Genomic DNA, 23,696 nt, shown 5'->3' on the forward strand with positions numbered 1-23,696 from the left:
AACGAAGGTTTTGGTCCATTAAAAACCACATTTTTTTTTCTCTTTTGTATTTAAGATGGCGAATACAGTTTTACAGAGTGTGTGCATTTCTGTAACTGCTGCTTTTGCTACTGACAAGTAAAAAAAAAATACTCCGGTAATAACAGTTATGGAGAGGTTATGATCTGGTTAGCAAAAATAGTAGCATTTATGCTAAATACTGGATTAATGAAACGAACGCTGAGAGCCCAAGTCAGTCATGGCACAAGCTGTTGCAGCCCCACTGACCTGCCTGAAGGCTGAGTTTGGCTCAGTGCCTCTGTGAAAAACGTGCTTTCTACACGACACTAGTGATGATTTTGTGCTTACACATGTGCCTTGGAAATTCTCACTTCTAAATACACGCCATTATGGCCTAGCATCAGCTTTACTCCACAACTATCCACTGAGACTCACACGATGTGCTTTTTCTGCACCCCCACACCTTTACTCAACTTTTCGATGCAGGAATGTGAAATAAATGGGACGCAGATAAAATAGTTCAAGCCATCTGAGGGAAGTGCATACCCTAAGGAGTGCTGACTACTCTGAACAACCGTGACTGTAACGTTAACGAGAGCAATAATGACCTCAGTGCAGGGCATTTCCTGGCAGATACTGGGATTTGGGTTTTGAACAAGTGCCCCGAAGCGCCAATTAATCTAACACACTAAAAGTTTTAATAAATAAAAAGTAAAAATATAGGAGCGAGGAGCTGGGATCAGTACTTTGCTCATTAGCACATTAACTCCCTGTACAGCCCAAAGCAGGCTCAATTCACTACGCATTTCATCTTGAGTTATGCTAAGAGCCATCTTCCTGGCACTTAAGTGTTCTTGCTTTAAGAGCCTGTTCTTAATCAGCAAACCATGTACTGAATTTTAAGCATGCAGTTAAATCTTACATGGGAATGTAATGGATTCAGGCTAGTTCAAAGTCGAGCTGCTTTGTCCACAGATAGACATAAGCTTGTGCTGAAATATATTTCTCAGTTGGGAACACAGACAAACAGGATGTCTAAATACAGTATTGGACTGAGGCTCTCCCTCGGAGACCGTTTGTTTCTGTGCCTTTGAGCAAGTTGTGCACAGCCATAATTTAACAACCACACACACAGTTTTTGCCCAGATGTAAACATTCTGCCCCCAATTTCCAAAGAATCTGCTGCAAAAACTCAAACCAATTCTAACGAGAAAACACTTCAAACGAGGGACAGGGAAAACAGAGAGTGAAAATAAATGCAAGTCATTGGCCCTTAAGTCTGCCTGCTAATAACCTGAGAAACGGTCCTACTCATTTATGTCTCCTTTACATCTTTGAAATAAGCGTTAAGGCAGGGCTATAACCCCCATAAAGGAAGAAAGGGGCTAGCTCAAGAAGGCACAGAAAGCTTCCTCAGGCTGGGCATTTTCCTAAGATCCACCTCATCTCTCTTTTCATAAAGAATCTTTCCACCTTTGCAGCCAGTTTCATTTCCAGCTTAACACATTGCTGCATTTCCCTTTGGCAAGCAGTGCTGATCAGCCCTCTCACACAGGCCTAACAAGGTCACGTCTGTACAGTGCTTGGAACATGCAAAGTGCAATGTAAGTGCTAAGTGTTCTTATTCTACAGATTAATGAATTAAAACTCCAAGAAATATATGCACTGAGGTAATTATTGCATAAATACTACATCCCCCATGATTAAAAAATAATTCATAGAACTTCCTTCTATACAAAAGATGAATCCTGAATATCATTAAAGTAGTAATACCGTATTTATATCCTGTCTTCCTCCAGCTGTAGAGCATGCCCTTTGAGTAAAAGCAAAACCAGGGAACTGCAGTTCTTAGAGAACTAAGAACTCTGCATTGACAGTTCCCCAAATACCTGTGCTATTTCCAGCACTGGTATGCTCCCACCCGTTACATCTGGAGCAGCTGGTGTCTCGTAAAGCAGAAGCAATGTACAATTCGGTTTCATATCTAGCATTCTGACAAACAGTCAGAAATATCTGCTGGCAAGGGTAAGTGGAACCTTGATGTGCATGAGCTATTGGTAAAGCTCAATTTTTGTCCCTTAATGAAGTCCACGCTCCATCATTTGGAAGTCTGTGACAGTAAGACTGCATGTAGTATCCAAAGTATGAGCTCCTATCAGAACACTCCAGCTATCACGTATAAACTGATGATCCTGGTGGCCAGAAAAGTATCACTACAATTGTTATTTAAATACTGCACATACTTGTCCTTTTTCATTCCTCTATCAGCTTTGGCCAAAAATGGACACAAGACTTGATGGACTAATGATTTGGCTGAGGAAACCAAACCCTGCATTCCTATGCCTTGTGTGATAGACTTAAGACATGGCACAAGAGAGTCAATAGCACCCTAAACAGTAAGCAAACACTGCTGTGAAATGCTGATGCAAGTACCAGAATTCAACTGGCTTTCAAGTGTTGAAAAAACACTGAAAACAACAAGGTATCCTGTTTCCATTAAAACAGTAATAGACAGAGTAGGTCCCGCTTAGTGGTTTTGTTCCATTTTTTTTTCCTCTGGTCCTCCTGTCAAATATTCCCTTCATCGATGCTCTGCAGTTGAAGTCTTTGGCTAGCATGAGGCCTGATACCACGCCGTGTGTTCATGCTGCTTCCTGGCAGAGTCCGCACAGGGAACAGAGCTCCTGGTAAAGCACCTTCCCCAAACAAGCTGATTTTCACATCAGCTTCAATAGCCCTTGCTAAACTGGATGCGTAACTGTCCAGAGATTTATGGACTTCAGCTTTTACGTGAAGAACAGAATTCTTTGCAGCTTCTGAAAGACAAGAAGAAACAAACAATCAGCAGTATGTCAGAACATTAGCAGTCAAACAGCATGGCTGTGCAAATGCTTGAATACTGATCCTTTTGAAAAGTTATGACCATGCCTTTTGTAAAGTAATGACCCTACACAGCACATCTACCAAGAAGTACCAGGATTTCCAAATCATTCTACAATCACAAAGCTTCAGAGTGACCACAGGTCACAAAGAAAGACTACCTCCAATTCAAGTGAAAACAAAAAAGATCTGATGGAGCAAAATCCCTACATACATGTTTAACATTATATGTTAGCCATACACAATGTTTAATGTAATTAAGTTTATGTTGAATGATTTTCTCAGTCTATGCACGCAGGAGTTTATTGGTCTGAATTTATACCCAACTCAAATTGACAGCCCAGTTTCTACCTACTATATAGACTACAGGATTAGGGATGATGAGATTTGCTGGGCATCAGGCAAGAATTCATTCAAAAGACAGGACCAGAACTCTCACTCCCAATTTGTACTTCCTCTGCTGTAAACTGGACTTAAAACCTTCCAGACATTCCCACTGCATTTGGAGTAAGATCTCATACTTCACTGACATCAACAGTGGAGCGTAAGAACAATTTTATAACATGTTTTAAACCTGACAAACATCAGATTTTGTGTTTATGAATTTACAATCCCCAAATTCCAAGAGCTTCTTCCATGTAGTAAAATAAATAAATAAATAAATAAATAAATAATCAGCAGTCTACTGTCCTTAGGCTTAAATTTGTTCCAGTCCACACTGCGGAACTCAGTTCCACTTCCAGGGGAGAAGCTAGAGAGTCTTGCACACCAGAAGAGGTCAAAGACACAGGTGTTCACTCTAAACGCACTTTTTAAATGAGGCTGCTGGAATCAAAAGCTTCAGTCACCTTGAAAACCCTCAGAAATACCATGAAAATTTGCTAAACCCACAAAGAACTTTTGCACTAACACCTTCCTTCTTCACCGAACTGCACAAAAAAAAAATAAATTAGATGTCTGTCCCCTTGTAAGAGGGAAAAATATATTTTGCTGAGATCTTTGAAGAGAAAATTCTATAGGAAACCTTATTATTTCAGAAACATAAAAATCAGCCAAGCTTAATTATTACTTGATACTTGGAGGCATTCCGTTCATTTTTGTTCTGTTCACAGTCATTATTTAGTAAATTCAGACACCAGTTATCACATCTTATAGTCCATATTGTCATAACCATCAGCTGAAATTAAACTAACCATGACATATTTACAGATCATCACACTAACACTATGCTAGCACAGAACAAACAAGTGAGCTAACTGGAAAAGAAAACTGTAAATGGTTCATCTATTTCCACCTCTATCTATTGATAAATATTCTCAATAAAGAGAAATAAAAGAGAAAGGGGGGAGAACTTACCCCTAAGCCCACCTTTAATTTGCTCAACTTCATCTTCAAATGTCACTGAACTCCTCCTTCGAGGAGGACAGACGCAGTGTGGGACAGAAGGGCCATCTGAGCTATAGTCTTCAAGAAGCATTGCCTCTGTTCCTGAAACAAAGCAAGAGTTCTCAGGCAATACAGAGCAACACCAGCATGCAATAACAAAGTCATATGAAAAGACAAGCCAAATTGAAGTGGTGGCAAAAACTTTTCAGTCTACAGCAGTCCCTTAAAAAGATATCTAAACACAGCTTTTGTGGGTAAATTTCAGTTTCAATTAAATACTGCAAAGATGAAGATGAAGATCAAAAAAAACAAAAACAAAAAACGAGATCAGAGTTTTCACTGAAAGGCTTTGGAAATATTTTCTCATTAGCAATCTAAAACCTCAAGCAGCTCCAAAATGCTCAACTACAGAGATTATAACATCAATAGGACATCAGGCAAAGGTGAAACCTTACCTTCAGTAAATAAAGGGTGAAGTTGAGGGCAACTTCCACATCTCCTAATCAAGACAGAGGCTAACAATGGTCACTTGAGAAGCAGACAACCAGAGCTGCCAAATGTCATGCTTGTAATCAGACAAATGGAAATCTGAACTGGAGAATTTTTCTGTACAATTTACTTTGTCTCTGACAACATATTTTGATTTTCATGAAGTGTATTTTAATAGGAAAAAATGCTTGCTGTCTGGGAATATTTTTTGTCTGATGAGTCATTTTTTCAGTTTATGAGTTTTGTTTTTTTTTTTTTTCCTCACCTCCCAGGACTTGCTTTGCACCTTTCCAATATAAAACAGAGTGTATGAGGACAAGGAAATTCACCTTGACAACTCTGCAATGGTTTCACATAAAGGGCATGACTGCAACCTAGCCCTGCAACCAGCAATGCTGGTGTCTCTGCTGTATAGGGAAGAGGCAAAGCAAACATTTCAGGGAGATGCTAGGACTATGCTGATGGAGCAGGCCACAGAGACACCACTGTTGCAAGGCACAGCTTCACCTGGCTCAATCTTTAAAACTTTACTTTCAGTCCACTTACTCCTGTCACACAGCAAAAAGCCTTGGACAAAGAGCCTTCACAGGTTTCCTAACTCCTCCAGATGGTGACTTCACATCCCTCCTCATCCACCTCAATGCTTTTAATTCCCAAATTTATTCTTTTTGTAATGAAGAGGTGATCCAATGCCAATTTTACAGGAAGTGAGAGAAAGACATCAGTGGGAACGTACCTCTAGAACAACATACTGCTCGATAGGTCTAGTCTTTGCTATATAAAAATGAATTGTCAGCAAAGTGATAATTTTTTCTTTCAGTTAAACTTGCATGCTCTGCCATGCACCTCCCTTCAGTACACAAGAGAATGAGCTGCTGACCTAAGACACAGCACAAAGAAAGCTACCAACTTGCTGCGTTGTTCTGTGGATCAGCTGGGGTTTGAGGCTGTGTCTACTGAAAATAGTTGACTTATTGATCTCCAAAGATACAGAATCCTCCTCAGAAATATAGTGTATAATGGAAAGGTGGTGCTAGCAAGAAAGGAATACTTTCTTCTGTGAAACAGAATTTTAGCACATTTTTTTTGAGTGTGCTGGTTCACTGCATTTTTTCAGATGAAGCTAGTGAAGAGACCAGCCTCTTATGTGGTAGATCTGTCCTTTGGAATAACTGATCTGAGGCAGCAATTCTAGCTATCAGGACTCAGATCTCCCACTTCACTATTTTGTATACATCTGGCACTGATTTTTTTTTTTTTTAAATCTCCCACAGCTTCACCTGTTTTTTTGTTTGTTTGTTTTTTACAATGTGAAAAGTCCAGCCTCCATCTACCATGGTAGGGTAGGTACAGGCACTGCACTGCAGGCAACAGGATCATTTACTGCAGCGGGTAGCACTGAAGATGAACTAAGACTTCTTTCTGCTCTTTAGTTCTTCCTAGTAAAGGCATCCAATGAAACGTTATTTCACAGTGGAGAACTATGCATCCATTCCCAGACGTACTGTATCCCCTCCATAACCAACTGCAGCACTTCTAATGGTACTAGATATGAATTTGGTTGGTTTGTTTAAACTGCTTGATATTATTCCTCAAAAGATGATAACGTACCATATTCTCAAATGAGGCAGGTTTCATACAATGTTACTCTCATTTATAATATATGGCTGCAGAATACCCACAGTAGGCATAGAGCTACCAGCATAAAACCACTACCAGAATAAATCCCAGCTCCTTAGACTTCCTTTAGAAACGTAAGAAACAAACCTCTGATACCAAGTAAATGTTAGATCACCCTCTGGTGTATATAGAGCAGAAATACTCCTTAAAATAACTACAGTGCAGTTATGGGGTGGTAGCTGAAATAACTGCCAGAAAAATCCAGCTACAGCTCTGGATAGAAAATTACTGCCTGAGCACTTTTTCCCGTTTTTGTAAACCATCTTCAGTTGAGATGTTAAGTAGTGACGCAACTCCAAGCTGAAACCATCTTAAGTGGCCATGTTTTGATTGCAGGATGAATTGTGACAAGGCCTATTGCAAACTAGGAAACAGAGAAGCATTCTCCATGGCACTTTGTTGCTCTGTTCGTTGTGGATACAGGGAAAGACCCTGAAGAATGATAGAGACTGAAGGAGAAAAGCATGAGCAATGTTTCCTGTTCCCTAGAAGCATTACCAAGTGAGGGTCATTATTCCTTAGAGTAAACAGTATTTTGCGAATACATACACTGAGAGCAAGGAAGGAAAAGAACTGCAGCAGTTTTGTTGTGACAGCTGGAACAGATGCTTCATGTTATCCATCCACCAAGAGTCATCCGAGTATGCAAATAGACTGTCCCAGAGAGTTCTGCCAAGTTACAAGTGCAAACTTCTGCCCAAGAAAAGAGCAAGAGATTTTTTAGTTACCTGAGTCCTGTGAACAGCTGAAACCTGTGTCTCCTGTGCTACTGCTGTTTCCTAATGGCCGTCCACCTGCCATGAGGGCAGTAAGATGAGGGGAAAGCCCCAAATCTGCAAAAGATTCATTCTCATTACACAACGGATGGTTAAGGGGTCTGTAAAAGTAAAAATTTCTTCCAGTAATACAACTTCCTGTAATACCAACTTTACTTTATGCCACACAAACACATAAAACTTACCCTGCTCATCTAGAGTGCACAGCACCTGGACCTCTCATCTTAGAAGTAAAGTCAGCAGCTTTCACGTATCCTTGGAGTCCTTCCACATGGCAAGTTTCCTTTCTACCTGAACCATCTCTCCCCCTCACACTCTCTTTGCAATTGCCCGTTTTATCAGCACACCAGGCTGAACACAGAGCGTACACACGGAGAGATGGGGCCATTTGTCAGACTCCTTCTAGCCAGAAAACAACCTGGTAGCCACCAGCAGTTGCAACGGGCCATTAGCATGGTGGGAAGTTTACTGGCAAGGTCGGGGCACTGAGACACCCAGCTTCTCTCAAGTCCTCAAGTAAAGAAGGGAGAAAAATCCAGGATTCTTACACAGATGCTGTATTTGGATCCTGCAGGAAGATTTTTTTTTTCTACCAGCCTCTAGCTGGTACACCTAGCAAATTTGAAGCTATCAGTTTCTTATCACTTGGAAAAAGAAAGATCTGTCTTTTCCCTCCCATTCCAGTTGCCAATGAATTCATCTACAGCACCTCCTCTACACAGATACATGGAAGGGAGGAGTGTTAAGAGATCTATTGCACTCTCGCAACTTGTGATGTGGCTGCAGCTGCACAACTCCTTCGTTTAATGGGAGTCTCTCCAGGTGATTCTAGGTTGCAGAAACAGAGGTCTTGCTGCTCTCCCTTTCCTTTTATGTTTCAGATTTTCGCTCCCAATTACATAGCTTCAGTTCCCAGCTCTGCACAAAATGCCCCAAGGAACACCATAAAGATTTCCTGGTTTTAGAAGATTCTAAGTAGGATTAAAAAAAAATATCAGAATTTCACTATATTACTACTTAAAAAAAGAAGCTCTGAGCATCTGCAGTCTTCAGCCTGCAACTTCGGGACACATCAAGTAGTTTTAGTACTTTATGTAGTTTAACATCATTTATGATCTTTTCTTCACAATCACCAGAACTAAAAACTGAATTTACAGAAATAGTAACTTCAGTGAATCTCAAAGAGTTGTAGCATAAAGCTAGTGTGCTTTATGTGCTTCAAAATGTACTATTGGTAGTGCTCAAATCTAGAGTAAAATGGCAGGTATGTGAAAAGAAGAGTTTCAGAGAAAATAAATAATTTTTATCAACTTCATCACTGTGTCTTCTCTAGAAGGAAAAAATGTACTAGAGTAGGAGAAAGAGGTTAACTCCCACAAAAAAACATTCTTCTTCCAAGTGTCTGTGATAAACTGAACAAGACTGCTGAAGCCTCCAGAAACATCCCACTTTTTACAGAGCTCTGAAACATGCCAAGTACACACCGACATTGCTCTTAATGGTATTAAGAGAGTACCTTTTGCAGCTATGTGTCTTACCTGTGATCCTATTGGAAATACTGAATAACCTCGAAGTCCTATGCCGCTGAACAAAGGACTCACGATAATACCGATCCCCAAAGCACATTCCTAGAAGTTCCTTGCGCACCGTTTTGTTCCACAGCCCGTAAATTAACGGGTGGCAAATGGCACTGGAAAAGGACAACCATGTAGCTAATGTTTCCAAGGCAGGAGAAATACTGTTTTTTCCCCAAAGGGCCTCCGATGTAATTACTACCATGTAAGGCCCCCATGTGATAACAAAAGCGCCGATGACTACCAAGATGGTTATGAAGGCTTTGCACTGGTTCGCAGAGTAGACAACCCCTTGGAAAGCGTTCCTTCGGCTGCCCGAGGAGGATGTGGAGGTGCTGGAGTTCTTCCTCCCGTTCCTCTGGGAGTCCTCCTCCACAATGACAACGCTACCACAGTGGATTTTGCGGGCTTTAATCCTAGCCACGCGGAATATGAAGCCATAGCAGATCATCATGATCACGAAAGGCAGCAATGCGCACCAGATCTGCCAAAAGGCAGTGTAACCAGCCTCTTTGTGCCAGGCGGCCACACACATCCACTTGAACTGGTCAAATTCCAAAGATGACCAGCCAAAGAGAGGAGGGAGGCAGCCAATAAGGGAGTGTAGCCACACATACACAAGAGCTACCACTGCTCTGTTGCCTGTAATCTTCATTGGGTAAACCATAGGGTACAGGACAGCATAGTACCTGGAGGACCCAAAAAAAAAAAAAGAAAAAGTCAACAGGAGCACATGAGATGTACAGTAAAAAAGAGCATATTTTAATTATGTTGATATATAGTTCTACTTATAGAACAAGCTCTTTTCTCCAAACCTCAAGCCTTAGGGACTCTTTTAAGAATAATTGCATATAAGAATATAGATCTTTGCAGACAAGATTGTAAAACTCAGCTGAAGGCACAAATATATCTATTAAATCTGTCCCTGTATGCGTAGAGTATAATATGGAATTTTAAACCATTGCTTCTTGTTTCTCAGGTAATACATTATTACAGCATCATTAACATCAAAAAAATCTAAATGTATTGTCAGTTTATATCATCATGACAACACTTTCTTCTGTTCTCTCTGTCAAAATTTCACAGGAGGCTGAAGGAAAATGACATTGCAACAGCACTCGGTGTGATCCAGTGCGTTGCTTCTCCACTCTATGAACAGCCAACAAGGCACCCTGTAGAATGACTAGGCAATCAGTTATCATTCATTATAAAAAGCTGCTTACCGATCTATAGCTATGAGTCCAAGAGTAAGCATGCTGGCTGAGCTGATCAGCATGTAGAGCAGGGCTGAGAAATTGCACCAAACGACTCCAAAAATCCATTCCCGCCTGATGGAGCTGGTGACAACAAAAGGTAGCACCAGTACGGAGAGCAGAAAGTTGGAGAGTGTCAGACTGAACACAAACTTGTTGCTCAATGTGAGAAGGTAAGACTTCCGATAGAGGGTGACGACAATCACAAGGTTGCCCAAACAGATGAAAATAGCAATGACGATTATAGCAATGGACTCAGTGACTCTGACTGCGCCGTCCTCCTGCGTGGTGAGGTTCCTCAGGCCATTCGCGTTGCTGAGGGAGGAATTGCTGCTCATGGTCAGAGCGCACAGAGCGGGAGCAGCCAAGACATGCTGAGCAGCTAGAAGTAGAACACCACCACTCAGAAACATTCAGGCAAGATTTCCTCACACCCTCTCCAAAGAGGAGAGACCATTTGTCTGCATTAATTCAACTTTACCTGTGGGATGCAGGAAACCATTTTAGATGGGGAAGTGAAGGGACAGGAGATTGCCTACAGGTACACTAGAGGTCAATGACAGAGCCAAGCCTAGAAAACCGAATAAACTATCTGAAAGACAAAAAAAAAAGAAGGGAAAGGAAACAAAATTAACACATTTTATTTACAAATTTTCTTAGTATCTTATTTGTTTCTAAGCCATACTTATGAGCTGTACATCTTGCAGTCCCTACATCTAGGCCATGAAGAAACAATAATAATGTAACTATTAGTCTTTGTTTCTCTTACTTAAAATACACTTTTTTTAAACATTCCATCCCCCCTTCCCTCCCCTTTTTTTTTTTTTTTAATTCTGCCTGTTTATCCCTATTTTTACCCAGTCTTCTGCCTATGCAGCATTTGTTGCTGGTCTGTGGATGCCTGGCTAGTCATACCCTGCTGACTTTCTTAACAGTTGCCAAGTAACATTCAAGGGCTCAGGGATCATTGCACGTACTCTCCTCACTTCTCCATGTTCACAATCATCTTAGCTACATTAGCAATTCAATTTTATCACCAGCATCAAGGACTAGGATGAAGTAGCCTTCGGTACAGCAGGTTCAAAAGGCATTTTGCATTAAGCTGTGGTCCACTCTATAGTAATGTTTGAGAACCCTTAACCTGTGATTTCTTAGTGCTCAGCACCCACCCCACTGACTCGCAACCTCATCTTGTCCCATCTCAGGGTTTGAACACAACAAAGAGTTTGGTTCCAACTTTTCAATGCAAAGTTGATGTTTGGAAATCCGGGACTGAAGGGAGTTACCTCAGCGGTGGCCGTGCCCACCCGCTGCTCCCAACCGGCCAGCACACCCAGCGCCCCTCCACCCGTGAGGCTGCTGGGGCCCTCGGCAGCAATGTCAGGCTGCCAAGCCATCTTTTCCTTGATTTTTAACTAGTTTAGAGCCTAAGTGAAGGCATTATCGGGCCGTATTTTGCAAAGCGAGCTTAGCTCTTTGGCTCTTCTCCTCAAGTTTCCCTCCGCGGGTGCCCGCCGGCCGCCCCATCCCCTCAGGGCTGCGCCCGGTCCCGCCTCACCGGGACGAGGAGGAGGAGGAGGAGGAGAAAGCGCCCAGAAAACCCGACGGGCACCCAGCCGCGACCGGCTGAGGGGGGCGGCCCCAGGGCTCGGGGAGCGCCTCCATTTTGCCCCCGCGCTCCCTCCGGCAGCGAACAAAGGCCGGGGGCCCGGCGGGGGCCGGCTTCCCCCGGGCATCCCTCGCCTCGCCTCGCCTCGGGCAGCCCCGCACCGTCCCCGCCCGCCCCTTCGGCGGAGAGCGGGGCCCGGCTCCCCCCGCCCAGCCCCATCCCGCACTCACCCGCTGCCGTCTTCGCCAGGGCGGGAGCTGGCGGCTGAGGGCGGCCCGGACCCCCCGCAGCCGCCCGCGGAGCAGCGCCCGGCCTCCCCCCGCCATGCCCCCGCCCCGCCCCGCCGCGCTCGCCCCCTCTCCCTCCCTCTCCCCACCCACCGCCGCCTCCCTCCATTTTCCCTCCGACAGCCCCCGCCCTGCTCATGGGAGGGGGTCGCCGCGGCTCCGCCGGCGCTGCTCGCCGTGCTCCTCTCAGGGATTGTGTGGCCAGCAGGGAGGTGATCGTCCCCCTGTTCTCGGCTCTGGTGAGGCTGCACCTCGAGTGCTGTGTTCAGTTTTGGGCCCCTCACTACATCGAGGCCCTGGAGCGTGTCCAGAGCAGGGCTATGAGGCTGGTGCAGGGCCTGGAGCACAAGTCCTGTGAGGAGCGGCTGAGGGAACTGGGGGTGTTCAGTCTGGAGATGAGGAGGCTCAGGGGAGACCTCATTGCTCTCTGCAACTACCTGAAAGGAAGATGTGGGGAGCTGGGGGTCAGTCTCACAGATAACTAGTGATAGGACTAGAGGGAATGGCCTCCAGTTGTGCCAGGGAAGGTTTGGGTTGGCAATGAGGAGACATTTCTTCTCAGAAAGAGCAGTCAGGCATTGGAAAGGGTTGCCCTGTGAGGTGGTGGAGTCACCATCCCCGGAGGTGTTTAAGGAGAGGTTGGACCTGGTGCTTAGGGACATGGTCTAGTGGGTGACACTGGTGGTAGGGGGATGGTTGGACCAGGTGATCTTGGAGGGCTTTTCCAACCTTAATGATTCCAGGATTCCTCCAGCCAGGCACTGGCTCTGCTTGGTTTATTATCCTTGGTAAGCCCCAGGACTTCTCAGCTCCAGGGGGGACAGAATTGTGCATCCCACCACTGTGGCACCTCAGAGCCCTGTTCAAGGCTCAGAGGCTCGGCATAAACCCAGGAATCCATTTTCCACAGCAGGAGAAATCACTCACCCAAGCATGTGGGACAAGTCAGTCACGTAGAGAGGGGCACATCTCCATTGTTAACCTTCTAGCCCCTCCGGAAACTTTTAAAAGTAATACAAAAGGTGTCTTGCAAGGGGTGTTTTTCCTTTCCCAAGAAGCAAAGAGGTATACTTGGAGGTGCAAAGGACAGCCTAGGTACTGTGCTTGTGCATCCCTAATGCCAGCCTTCCCCAGTGATGCAGTAAAGCGGGACTGCCCCCCTCTTCGTGCATCCCGGAAGGGTTTTACCCCCTTCACAGCCAGCGGTACCAAGGGGTTTCTACAGGAATTCTGGCTTTAATTTTGACGCTTTTTGAAGATCCCCTGTAGACAACACTCCAGAGCACAACCAACCAGCGCGGGATGCCTTCACCTCCGTGTCCATACGGACACAGGGGGGGTCCATGAACCACCCCGAGGCGACGACCAGCACCGCCGGGCGGGGCGGGAGGCGCCGCGGGGCTGAGGCGAGCTCGGGCGCCGCCCCCAGCCGCTGCCGGAAGGGGCAGGCGCTTGCGGCGGCGCCGTCGCTGCCGTTAGGGCTGCGGCAGGGAGCCGGGCAGAGCCGCCTCACATCACATCGCCTCGCCCCTTGCGGGCCCTTCCCGGCGGCTGCACCATGCACCCCGTTTTCCAGAGCAGCCGGCGCGACTTCACCTTCGGGCCGTGGCGGCTGAGCGCCGCCCGCACGCACATCATGAAGTCGGCGCAGGCCGAGAGGTGAGGCGGGCCCCGGCAGCGTGGGCCCTCTCTGCGGGTGCGGGGGGGAGGCACTGCCCGCGCCGGAGCCTCGCTTGGTCGTCGTCTTGCTCGGTTTTCGCTCCTGCGAGGATGCTCTGGCGGGGGAAGCCGGCGTGGTTTGGGTTGCAGATGTTGTTTTTAGCGATGCGTAACGGTTTGGGAGGCCTGGACCTGAAGCTCCCTGACTAGAAGCTTGCTTTTCTTAATTACCTTTTAAGAGACGTTAAGATGCCTTTCAGTGCGATCACCAGACTCCTAAACCATCTTACGGTAATGCTTATTTCAGCGTAGTTCATTAAAAATTGATGCCTGCTCCTTACTTCTACCAGCAATTTCCATTCAGCTGCTGCAGAAAATGCTGCTGTGTCAGCATCAAGTACTTAAGTCAGATTTGCTAATGTGGAACTGAACACTTCAGCTATTGAGTGCTAAATTGACCTCAGTGGCAGCTGGCTTTGACAGATACTGATTTCAGTTCTAATTTCTGATCTAATAAACAGAAATCTTGTTAGTTTTGTTAAAGGTAACTATTCAGGTTGTTTTCAGTTTGTCCAAGGAAAATTTGTTTGCTGAAGTTCCCTGGTATGGAGTTTTACACTTTGTTTCTACATTATATTAAGCTACATAAACTTTATATATTATAACACCATCATAATATATTTTTTATATCTGTGTCAAGCCGTGTAAAATGATATGTTCTTCCATCTATTCTCACTAAATACTTCTAAGAAATTGTGCTGTAGTTTTTGCAGTTACAGGTAAAAAAAAGATTTGAATCCTGTGTTTCACTTTTTCCTATATAAAGAGGATTCAACATTCAGCTAAGCTGTGCCTGTGTTCTGCAGCAGAAGGACTTTTATTACAGTACCCCATTTTTCTGACAAGTTTGTGAAGACTTTTGGGGCAAAATGTTACCCTTAAAAATGAAGATCATTATTCTTAAGCTCAGGAGGGTGTTAATTCTTTTCATTATCTGTAAACAGGAGAGAGTCTAGAACCTGCCAGTCTAGAAGCCAAATTATGTGTTGTATTCATCTTCTGTTCTATTCAGTTTCTTTAACTGTAGCAGTTTTAAAATCAACAGTTATCTCTGTAACTTTCAAAAAGTACCTTTATCCCTTTTCAGGGATGTAAAGATTTCAGAATGTGTTGAAAAAGGCAAAAAAATAAAGGTTCAAGGGTTACAATGCAAGCTTGAAAGAATGGAGAGGATTTTGCAGGGTGGGGAAGAAAAATCCAGAATGAGCTGTTTACGTGCAGGGGTTAGTATCTTACATGAGATACCCAAAACAATTCCTCCATTTCAATTTGCTAGGTCAAAAACTATCTAGTTGCAAGTGCTTTTAGTCAGCATCTTTTTATAATGCATTTCTTTTGGCATTTTGCCTTCTTTATTGCTTGGAGAACATCATTATTACTTGTAGAAATGTGATTTCTGTCAAGCAGAAATCACAAAGGTCCCTTGGCAACCTCTGCAGATGTGAAGGATTAAAAGAGCCATAACTACACAACTTCTTCCTGTCCTGGGGTTGGTCTTTGCAGGTTGAGGGGCACTCAAAATGGAAAAGTGCCACCTTCTCTGGGAAAAGCATAGGATCATACTTTCAAGGTCTACAAATTTGCTATGTTTCCGTTTGGTTAGCATAATCACAGAATCGCTTAGGTTGGAAGAGACCTCCAAGATCACCCAGTCCAACCTCTGACCTAACACTAACCAGTCTTCCACTAAACCATATCACTAAGCTCTACATCTAAATGTCTTTTAAATACCTCCAGGGATGGAGGCTCAACCACTTCCCTGGGCATTCCAATGCTTAACAACCCTTTCGGTTCTTCCTAATATCCAACCTAAAGCTCCCCTGGCACAACTTTAGTCCATTCCCCTCATCCTATCAACAAGGATGTGGGAGAAGAGACCAATATAATAAGAGTAAGAATAGAGAGCAGTAAATAATGTTCTTTCATTTGCAGGATTATAGAAATAACCACTTTTGTTCAGGAATGCATTATTAGCAATACAAAAGTTGTGAGCAGGATGCTTTTTTTTCTCCCCGTGTTGTATATTCCCCAATTAGTTGTATTTCCTAGAGTTTTATTCTCTTCAGATGCCATGTTTGTTCTCTTTAATCTTGACAAAGCACTTAGTGGGAGGGAGTAAGTCATAGAAGCATATGAAGTCTTTTGCTAAATAAGCTCAGTGTGTGTATAAAGCTCAATGTGTATGTATTTATATATGTATAAAAATGGATATAAAACAAAAAGTGAAGTAGGATAGCTTCAGATTTTCTGCAGGGATCATGCTCGTTCAGTTCATGCAGTATAGGTCTGTGGCTTTCATGCTTAGAGATTACAAATACCAGCACATGTCCTCTGCAAGCTTGGGAAAGTAGTAGGGCACAGAAATGTCTTCTGCATTTTACTTTCAATGTACTCTGCCAGGGTAGTTTTCAACCTCTTTTTTTTTGTAAGTTTCCAAAGATGACAGTATGGACCACAGCATAGTGAATTTAAACTTGCTGACAGTAAGTGCTCTTTCATAAAACCTCTCTTAGGCCACCTGCAAAAGCAGTTCATGGACCATCCAGCGGTTTGTCTGCAACAGGTTGAAATCTGCTACTTCATGCTTGTTGGATATTTTTTGGTTCCCTGTGTATGAGGCTTTTGTATTAGCTTGATGGAGAAGGAAAGCTTTAGGAAGAATCTTAAGGTGGAAAAATCACTTCAGATCAATGATTCAGCAGTTCCAGTCAGATGAATAACTGGGAAAATAACAAAATTTTGTAAAAATATACTGATGGTGTCATGTACGGTCTAGAGAATATGTACTCCACAACAGATTGCTTTCACTGAACTATAGCTGACTGATCTCACTTTATCAGACTTATATTTTTCTATGCAGATTGGCTGAAGAATTACACATGCCTTCCCTGCCAGAGATGATGTTTGGAGACAATGTCCTAAGAATACAGCATGATCGTGGTTTTGGAATTGAGTTCAATGCAACAGATGCTTTAAAATGTGTCAATAATTGTCAAGGTATGATCAAAGTGGCTTGTGCAGAGGAGTGGCAAGAGAGCAGGTACAGTATTTTATCACCAGTGGGCAAGTACTATTGTGTTGTATGTGAAACTGTCGTAAGGTAGTTAAAGTCACAGACTGGGCTCCTGAAGACCTCATTGTATTTAGTTTTGCCATTGATACAGCGCTTGATGACAAAAGTCACCTAGCTTTTCTTTGCCATGATCATGCTATCTGCTACATGGGGTCAGCTATATTTTTCCGTTGCTTCCTGGCTTTCTTAAAGTAAACTATGTGTTTAACATGGCTTAGTTCTGTTTCTGTTTATTTAAACTTGTAGGTCCTCAAGGATTACAAGACTGTGTCTTTTGGTGTTTCAAAGTGCAAAACGCTGTACGTGTCTAACATCTTAGCCTTAGGAATATAGCAGGACAATTACCATGCATGAGAACTAATTGTACTGCTTAGTATTTACCAAATTAGTGGTAGAGCACTTAGGAATAAGTCAAGGAAAGAAATCAAAGCTGTCATAAAAACTAAGGCAAATAGCAGTGTTAGTCATTTCTGTGTGTTGTCAGCAGATTATATTGCGCCTGCTCAAAGTACGAATGACTACTGTTGAAAAAATTAAGAGCTCACACCAAACTAAAAACCTTTATTTTGTCTCATAAGATTAAGATAGTATTAGCCCAGGAATTCTGGTAATGGTTTTCTAATTCACAGTGAAAACACAGATGCTGTGAAAGAAGCAATACTGGATGGTTAAGTCTTGACATCATCAGTCCAGTACAGACAATACTGCTGTTTTTCTTGAGTAGTTAGGACTGAAGTGTGGGGATCATAATACATAACCTTATGTGAGGTTGTAAGGTTTTTAATAATTTTTATAAAATACGCTATATTCTTTTTCACTTCTTGAGGAGTGAGACTGAGCACACTAAGGAAGTAGTCAAGCCGTATGACTGGACTTACACAACTGACTACAAAGGAACATTGCTGGGAGATACTGCAACGTTAAAGGTGAGCATTTTTTTCTTGTTAAATGCTGATTACTTATTGTTTCAGTCCAACACAAAACACTTTTCTGAAGCTGTCAGTAGGCTTCTTTAACATTTTACATGGTTCTTTGTTTCTGACTTCAAAGTATAGTTCGGGCTTTTCATGTCTCATCATTTTCTGTTAATCAAATCATGTCTTACTTTAGTAACTTTCGTTTTGGTGTCTTTTTGTTTGTTTTTAAGCATGTTAGGATCATTTAAGTAGGAACATTTGTGTCCTTTAGTGATGATTTACTGGGAGAGTAAAGCACGTGAGCATCTTCAGTGCTTGATGGATGGCCCTAAGCTCCTCACACACATCAGAAGTATCAGCTGCATAATTCTCTAGTATCACAGAATCATTATGGTTGGAAAAGCCCTCCAAGATCATCTGGTCCAACCATCACCCTACCACCAATGTCACCCACTAGACCATGTCCCTAAGCACCAGGTCCAACCTTTTCTTAAACATCCCCAGGGATGGTGACGGCACCACCTCACAGGGCAACCCGTTCCAATGCCTAACCACTCTGAGAAGAAATGTCTTTTAATTTCCAACCTGAACCTCCCCTGGTGCTACTTGAGGCCTTTCCCTCTAGTCCTATCGCTAGTTATCTGCAAGAAGAGGCTGACCCCCAGCTCCCCACACCTTCTTTTCAGTAGTAGTTGTAGGGAGCAGTAAGATCTTCCCTGAGCCTATAGTGCTTATTACTGTGTTGCTTGCCATTTTGTGAAAGCAGATAACTTGATCTGTCTGCTTTCATTGCCTTCTGTTTTTTGCAACAGGAACTCCTCATATTTAAACTGACAGTTCCCTCCTCCCCGCCTTTGTCTTTATTTACTTCAAAATTAGACTGAAGTTCCCAGACAGTCTATATTAATTCTCTAGGATTGTGTTGGTTACAGATCACTTGAGTTACTCTGGAATTAAAAGTACAGCATAAAATAAACTGTCTTGTTGGCCCATAGCCTTTAGGCAACCAAAGAATATTAATATATACAGGGAGCACGAGATGGGAGGGGAAATACAGGTACTTGATTTCTGTGGAAGGGCTTTATTTTTGGAATACTGTTCAGGGTTAGTGGTCGGCTAGAAATGTCAAGTGCATGGAAAACTGTTTATAACCCAGAATTTCTCAATTGTACGTTAAACATGAGGCATCTTTAAATGCTTTGAAATATAGAATGTAAACAGAATTGTTTACAACTGTAACCTACAAAACCTGTACCCTGAGGACAGTTTATTCAGAATTTTCCATTCTTGGTTTTTGCTTTGATCAGTGTTTCCTCTTGGAAACTTTTTAGTTTTAATTTTAACTATTTGACTTTCGTAGCACTGAGCTTAATACATACAAAAACTTTTTCCTTCAGAAAACTGGGAACTGGATGATTCTTAAGATCAGGATAAACTTAATGACTTGCCACCAAACTACATATACTAACTGTTCTTAATCATTTTCTTTAGGTTGTTCCTACAACAGAACACATAAATACAGAGAAATTGAAAGCCAGAGAGCAAATTATGTTTTTTGAAGAAGTACTTCTGTTTGAAGATGAACTTCATGATCATGGAGTGTCAAGTTTGAGTGTAAAAATAGTGAGTACAGAGAGGTGGATAAAAGAGGCTTGGTGACCTAGCTAGCTAATGTATGCACAATGTAGTCGCTTTTTGCATGTTGGTTCTTCTGGGATTTGAAGTTTAAAATGAAAAGTTCTTTATTCTTGCTCTGAAAAATGCAGTCTTATTGAAAATTTTGAAATCTTTCTGTCAGTTGCTCTAGGCAACAATCTTTTCCATCTTTCTGCATCCTAAGACTCCTTTGAAACAGTCTGCCCCACTGTCCAGTTATAGCTGCAGTATATCAACAGCCCAAATTTTGGCTTTACAACTGAAAGCTCACTCATACTATCTTTTATCTGTGTAAATTTTTGATGTAAATAAGTGCATACCTAAAGTAAAGCTTTGTAATATGCTGAATCAAAGATATTTATTTTTCCAGAGAGTTATGCCTTCCAGCTTTTTTGTGCTCCTGAGGTTTTTCTTGCGAGTTGATGGGGTGCTTATCAGGATGAATGATACAAGGCTTCATCATGAGGTAAACCCGTGTTTATCACCATGAATATTTTACAAATGCTCCTTTGCAGTGTTACTTTCAGAGAAGACCTTCTGATATTCCTGTAATTTAATGCTGATATTTTGGGCCGTAGAGGTTACCTGAACTGAACTTTCAAGTGCATTTTATTATGGTGGTGCTGAAGCAGCAACCAAGTGATAGGTATTGTATGAGCACAGTGAGCTATTGCTCATGTGAAGTAATTATTTAAATACATGTGACATACATGGATTAGAGAGGCATTACAAGACAAAAAATAGACAACGGTAAATAGTGTGATATTGTTCTTACATGTTTTTTTTTTTGCTTGTCTAGTGTATGACTGCAAATTTAATCTTGCAAAGGACTGTCTGTTCTATGCTGAGTTCAAGTATCCCATAAATAAGACGGACCATAACAGTTGTGGTTTGCTTATTCCGTCTATCTCTATTCATATAGATGTAGGTGTTCTGAGTAAAAATTATGAAGAATAGTCAGTCTTTTTTTTTTGTGTGCCTGCATGCAAAAAGGTAATTTTTGGAAAAGTCAATTTAGCTACACATCTTACTCTGTACTTGTGAATTTGAACATGTGTCTGCTCCCAGGTGAAAATCTGTGGTCAATCAAACTCAAATGTTTACTAAATTGAATGTGTTTACAGTGCTCATTTTGCACAGATATTAGATGATAATTTTGTAATTAATTTTTGCATTTTTTCCCCCATTAGGCTGACAAGGCTTACATGTTGCGAGAATATACATCCAGGGAAAGCAAAATATCAAGTTTAAAGGTATTAAATTTTTATTATTTTTTTTTCCTGTCTGCTTTTTGAAATGATATTTTCTGTGTGGACCATAAAATAACCTAAGTTGTTCTTTTGAAAGGTTTGCAGTCTAAACCGAGGGAAGGTCCTACTTGTGTAGCATTTATTTTAGGGATTTCAGGGCAGATTTGTAGATGAGTTACTGATCACATTACAAGATATTGGATTATATTTTCTACTTTTGAGTTAACAGTTTTTTCACTTTATTTCTTAAAACTGTTCATCCATAAAATCAGGTTGTCTATTTCCCATGGTGTTTAATTTCAGGGCTGGTTATATGCTCACAAGTAGTATTAGGGGATAAAATCTGTTTGATGGTGCAAACTTTTTCTCAAATAGTTTTAATAGTTCATCGTAAAACTCCATCAGTGGCTCAGAATAGTTGCAACTCCAAATGTGCCACAATTGTTGATTTTTATTCTTGACCCAATATCTGATTTTAGGTACTCATGTTACTTTCCTTCTTTTTTTTTTATCTTCACCTGTAAAAATGTCTCCTGTTTTTCCGTCGATTCTCTTGTATTTGTTGAAACTATGTTGTCTAGAGGAATCTACGAATTAGCTTAAACCAATTAATTTCTTCAAATATGAAACTAAAATCCAATGAGTTCTAGTATTTCATATAAGAAGCTAAACAATGTCTGTAGTAGACTTCCTAAAACTAAGACCTGTGTTGAAATATCAATTATTAATAGTTAAATCTGAACAACTCCAGCAAATGTGTTACAATGACTGGAAGACATTAAACATGGGATCTGTTGTGTTCTAGTCTCTTCCAAAAACAGACTCTCAGAGAGTTTCTTACATTCAAATGATGAACATTGTAGATCTTCTGGAATGTCCCTGACTTTCTTGTGGTCATACAGTCTGCTGCTTAAAAATATCTAATACCTTTCTTTAACCTACTGATACATGCACGAAGTAAGAGGTTGTATGTATGTGTATTTGGAGTTGTAACACAAATTTCTCTAATGATATCTGACTTCAAGTGTTTAAATTAGTTGAATTAGAAATAAGCTGTCCATAAAAGTTTGCTTTTGGGATTCCCCTTCTCCTTTTTTTAGCCTCCCCAACCCCTCCCATTCACTCATTTTGTCTAAAATTTTTGCTTCTTAGCACGTACCACCTTCCCTGTTCACGGAACCTAACGAGATCTCTCAGTATCTACCCATAAAGGAGACGATCTGTGAAAAGCTAGAATTCCCAGAGACGTTGGAGCCTAACCCAGAAGCATCACTGGAAACCACGTGTGTTAAGTCTAAATAAATGTGACTTTATATGGACTTGAATTCGACTGGAGATCATGTGATTGTGTAGCCATTACCAGGGGCACGGTTTCACTACTAGTGGAATAAAGTATTTGGCTAATTTTTCTGTAGCCCTAAAAGAAAACAGGATTCATTTCAAGCAGGTTTTGCTAATATTTTTTGATCTTTGTTTATTTTAAACTTGTATCTGGAGTTATCTGATAGACTGATGGTGAATTACAGTCTTCAGTGGCATTGGAGGACTCTCACAATTCAGAGTCTAGGTTCTGTTCACTTCACCACTTAGGCAGGGTATTGCCTGGACTCTCCAACACAAACACTTCTGTGAAGATTCTGTTATTTGCTCCCTCAGATACCAAAAGACTACTAGAGACGTAAAATTGGCTTAATTTTATTTTTATTGAAAAATTGTCTACAGTAAAAATAAATAAAATTCCTCTGCATATGTTATGAGCTTTCAGTCCTGAACTATGCTTTTTGCTTGGTTTCCTCTACTGTGAGCTGATAACCAATCAAGTTATTTCTTAGAATCTTTGATCCAGATTTGTAACTTAAGAATATTCATTTCATCTGAGAATAGTTGTAAGGAGAAGTGAAAAGTTGTATTTGTTTGACACTTTATAAAGGTAAAATTACCTTACTTGTAAGACATTCTCTTCAGAGCAGGAGACAAGCTGGAGATTAACAGACACACATACTGGTAAGTCTCTTAACAAATACTAGCATAGTTTGACGTCAGCCAGATTTCTCTAGGCAGTTCTGGAGACTATTACTTGAGTTCTCTGTGCTGCTACAGTCATGCTGTATTGGAAATGCATTGTACTGTATTTACCTTCTGTTGGACATACCAGATGGTGCCCATGTATGATGGTTATACTGTTCTGATATTCAGTTTGCTAAATTAGTGTGGCTCATGGCTGAGGAAAAGAGGGCTTTTTAATCTTCAATCCCTAACGGATGCTGGTATTACAAATTGAGAAATGGGAGCTTTAATGGCCTTAAAAGGATACTAGAATATATTTCAGATATGTAATTTTGGTTTATTTTTAAAATTCTTTAAATTGTAATATCAATAGAAGTGTGATCGCATATACAGTTATGGTTTTAAATCAGTAATTTGTGGATTAAACTTTAAATTATTCTGTTGCTTTTGGAAATCCTAAATTACGTGAATGATTTGGTCTAAGATTGGGGGAGCTAGACGTGTAGGTTTGCTTCTTGCACTCAATGAAGTGCAAGAAGCAAAGCAGTAGTGAAAAGCGGGCCTTGTGCTTTAAGGCAATGGCAGATAAGAATGCTCCAGGACACCAGAACATGTACATTTTGGTTAAAAATCTTCAGATTCTACACTGCATGTCTTTAAATACCAAGTTTTGGGGTGGCTTGTTTCTATTAACTAGGTCTTCTGAAAAATGGTTCTCATTTAAAGAAACTGTTGTTTTTATACAATTGTACTACTATTTAACTGACTGCGTTCTTAATAAAACAACCCACCTTGTTTCACTTCTGTTCGAGGCAGCCTGGTCTAATCATTTGATCATATGGTTGGAAGGCAGGAGCTAACAGCAGGTTTTCCTGTGTCACTGATTTATTCTAACCACAGGGAAGTTACTTGTGTGCCTCAGTTCCCTGTATGCAAAAATGAGAGTAAGCCTCACTGAGTGTTGTGAGGATTATTTTTTTTTTAAGTTGCTGATTGGAAATTTTTTGTTTTGTTTTTTATTCCCCTTAATAGACCGTTAGCCTTACTTTTGTAAGGGACTACTACAAAAGAAACTTATGATCCATAGTGTAAGATGAGCGAAGGGAACTGAAATTTAAAGAGTCTCTGAAAGAAATTACT

At 41.6% G+C, this 23,696-nt stretch overlaps 2 protein-coding genes across 4 annotated transcripts; one reads left to right on the forward strand and one right to left on the reverse strand.

Moving 5' to 3' along the window:
• Positions 1-149: 149 nt before the first annotated feature.
• Positions 150-12,023, reverse strand: GPR161 (G protein-coupled receptor 161). 3 transcript variants are annotated; one of them, XM_068696073.1, is made up of 7 exons: positions 11,878-12,023; positions 10,520-10,630; positions 10,009-10,420; positions 8,750-9,474; positions 7,164-7,268; positions 4,237-4,368; positions 150-2,816 (listed from the first exon to the last, which is right to left on the reverse strand). In XM_068696073.1, exons 3-7 carry the CDS (start codon positions 10,374-10,376, stop codon positions 2,569-2,571), a joined length of 1,578 nt encoding a protein of 525 aa, XP_068552174.1. In that variant the 5' UTR covers positions 10,377-10,420; positions 10,520-10,630; positions 11,878-12,023; the 3' UTR covers positions 150-2,568. The 3 variants fall into 3 exon arrangements, with proteins under 3 accessions (XP_068552174.1, XP_068552183.1, XP_068552165.1); XM_068696082.1 differs by lacking the exon at positions 11,878-12,023 and adding an exon at positions 11,597-11,783; XM_068696064.1 differs by lacking the exon at positions 10,520-10,630 and having other exon boundaries at positions 4,249-4,368; positions 10,009-10,519; positions 11,878-11,976.
• A 1,341-nt stretch (positions 12,024-13,364) lies between these two features.
• On the forward strand, positions 13,365-23,356 carry TIPRL (TOR signaling pathway regulator). Its single transcript, XM_068696265.1, has 7 exons — positions 13,365-13,593; positions 16,514-16,693; positions 17,553-17,652; positions 19,135-19,266; positions 19,670-19,765; positions 20,490-20,552; positions 21,702-23,356. Exons 1-7 carry the CDS (start codon positions 13,493-13,495, stop codon positions 21,849-21,851), a joined length of 822 nt encoding a protein of 273 aa, XP_068552366.1. The 5' UTR covers positions 13,365-13,492; the 3' UTR covers positions 21,852-23,356.
• The last annotated feature ends 340 nt before the right edge of the window (positions 23,357-23,696 follow it).

The sequence above is a fragment of the Anas acuta genome, chromosome 1 (assembly GCF_963932015.1).
Source record: "Anas acuta chromosome 1, bAnaAcu1.1, whole genome shotgun sequence".
Taxonomy (NCBI): Eukaryota; Metazoa; Chordata; class Aves; order Anseriformes; family Anatidae; genus Anas; species Anas acuta.

Coding starts and splice junctions, on each gene's coding strand:
- TIPRL (XM_068696265.1), top strand. CDS start 13,493: ATGCACCCCGTTTTCCAGAGCAGCCGGCGCGACTTCACCTTCGGGCCG. Junction 13,594..16,513: donor AAGTCGGCGCAGGCCGAGAG/GTGAGGCGGGCC, acceptor TTTTCTATGCAG/ATTGGCTGAAGAATTACACA. Junction 17,653..19,134: donor GAGATACTGCAACGTTAAAG/GTGAGCATTTTT, acceptor CATTTTCTTTAG/GTTGTTCCTACAACAGAACA.
- GPR161 (XM_068696064.1), bottom strand. CDS start 10,451: ATGTTTCTGAGTGGTGGTGTTCTACTTCTAGCTGCTCAGCATGTCTTG. Junction 7,269..8,749: donor TATTTCCAATAGGATCACAG/GTAAGACACATA, acceptor AATCTTTTGCAG/ATTTGGGGCTTTCCCCTCAT. Junction 4,369..7,163: donor CAGCTGTTCACAGGACTCAG/GTAACTAAAAAA, acceptor GCTTTGTTTCAG/GAACAGAGGCAATGCTTCTT.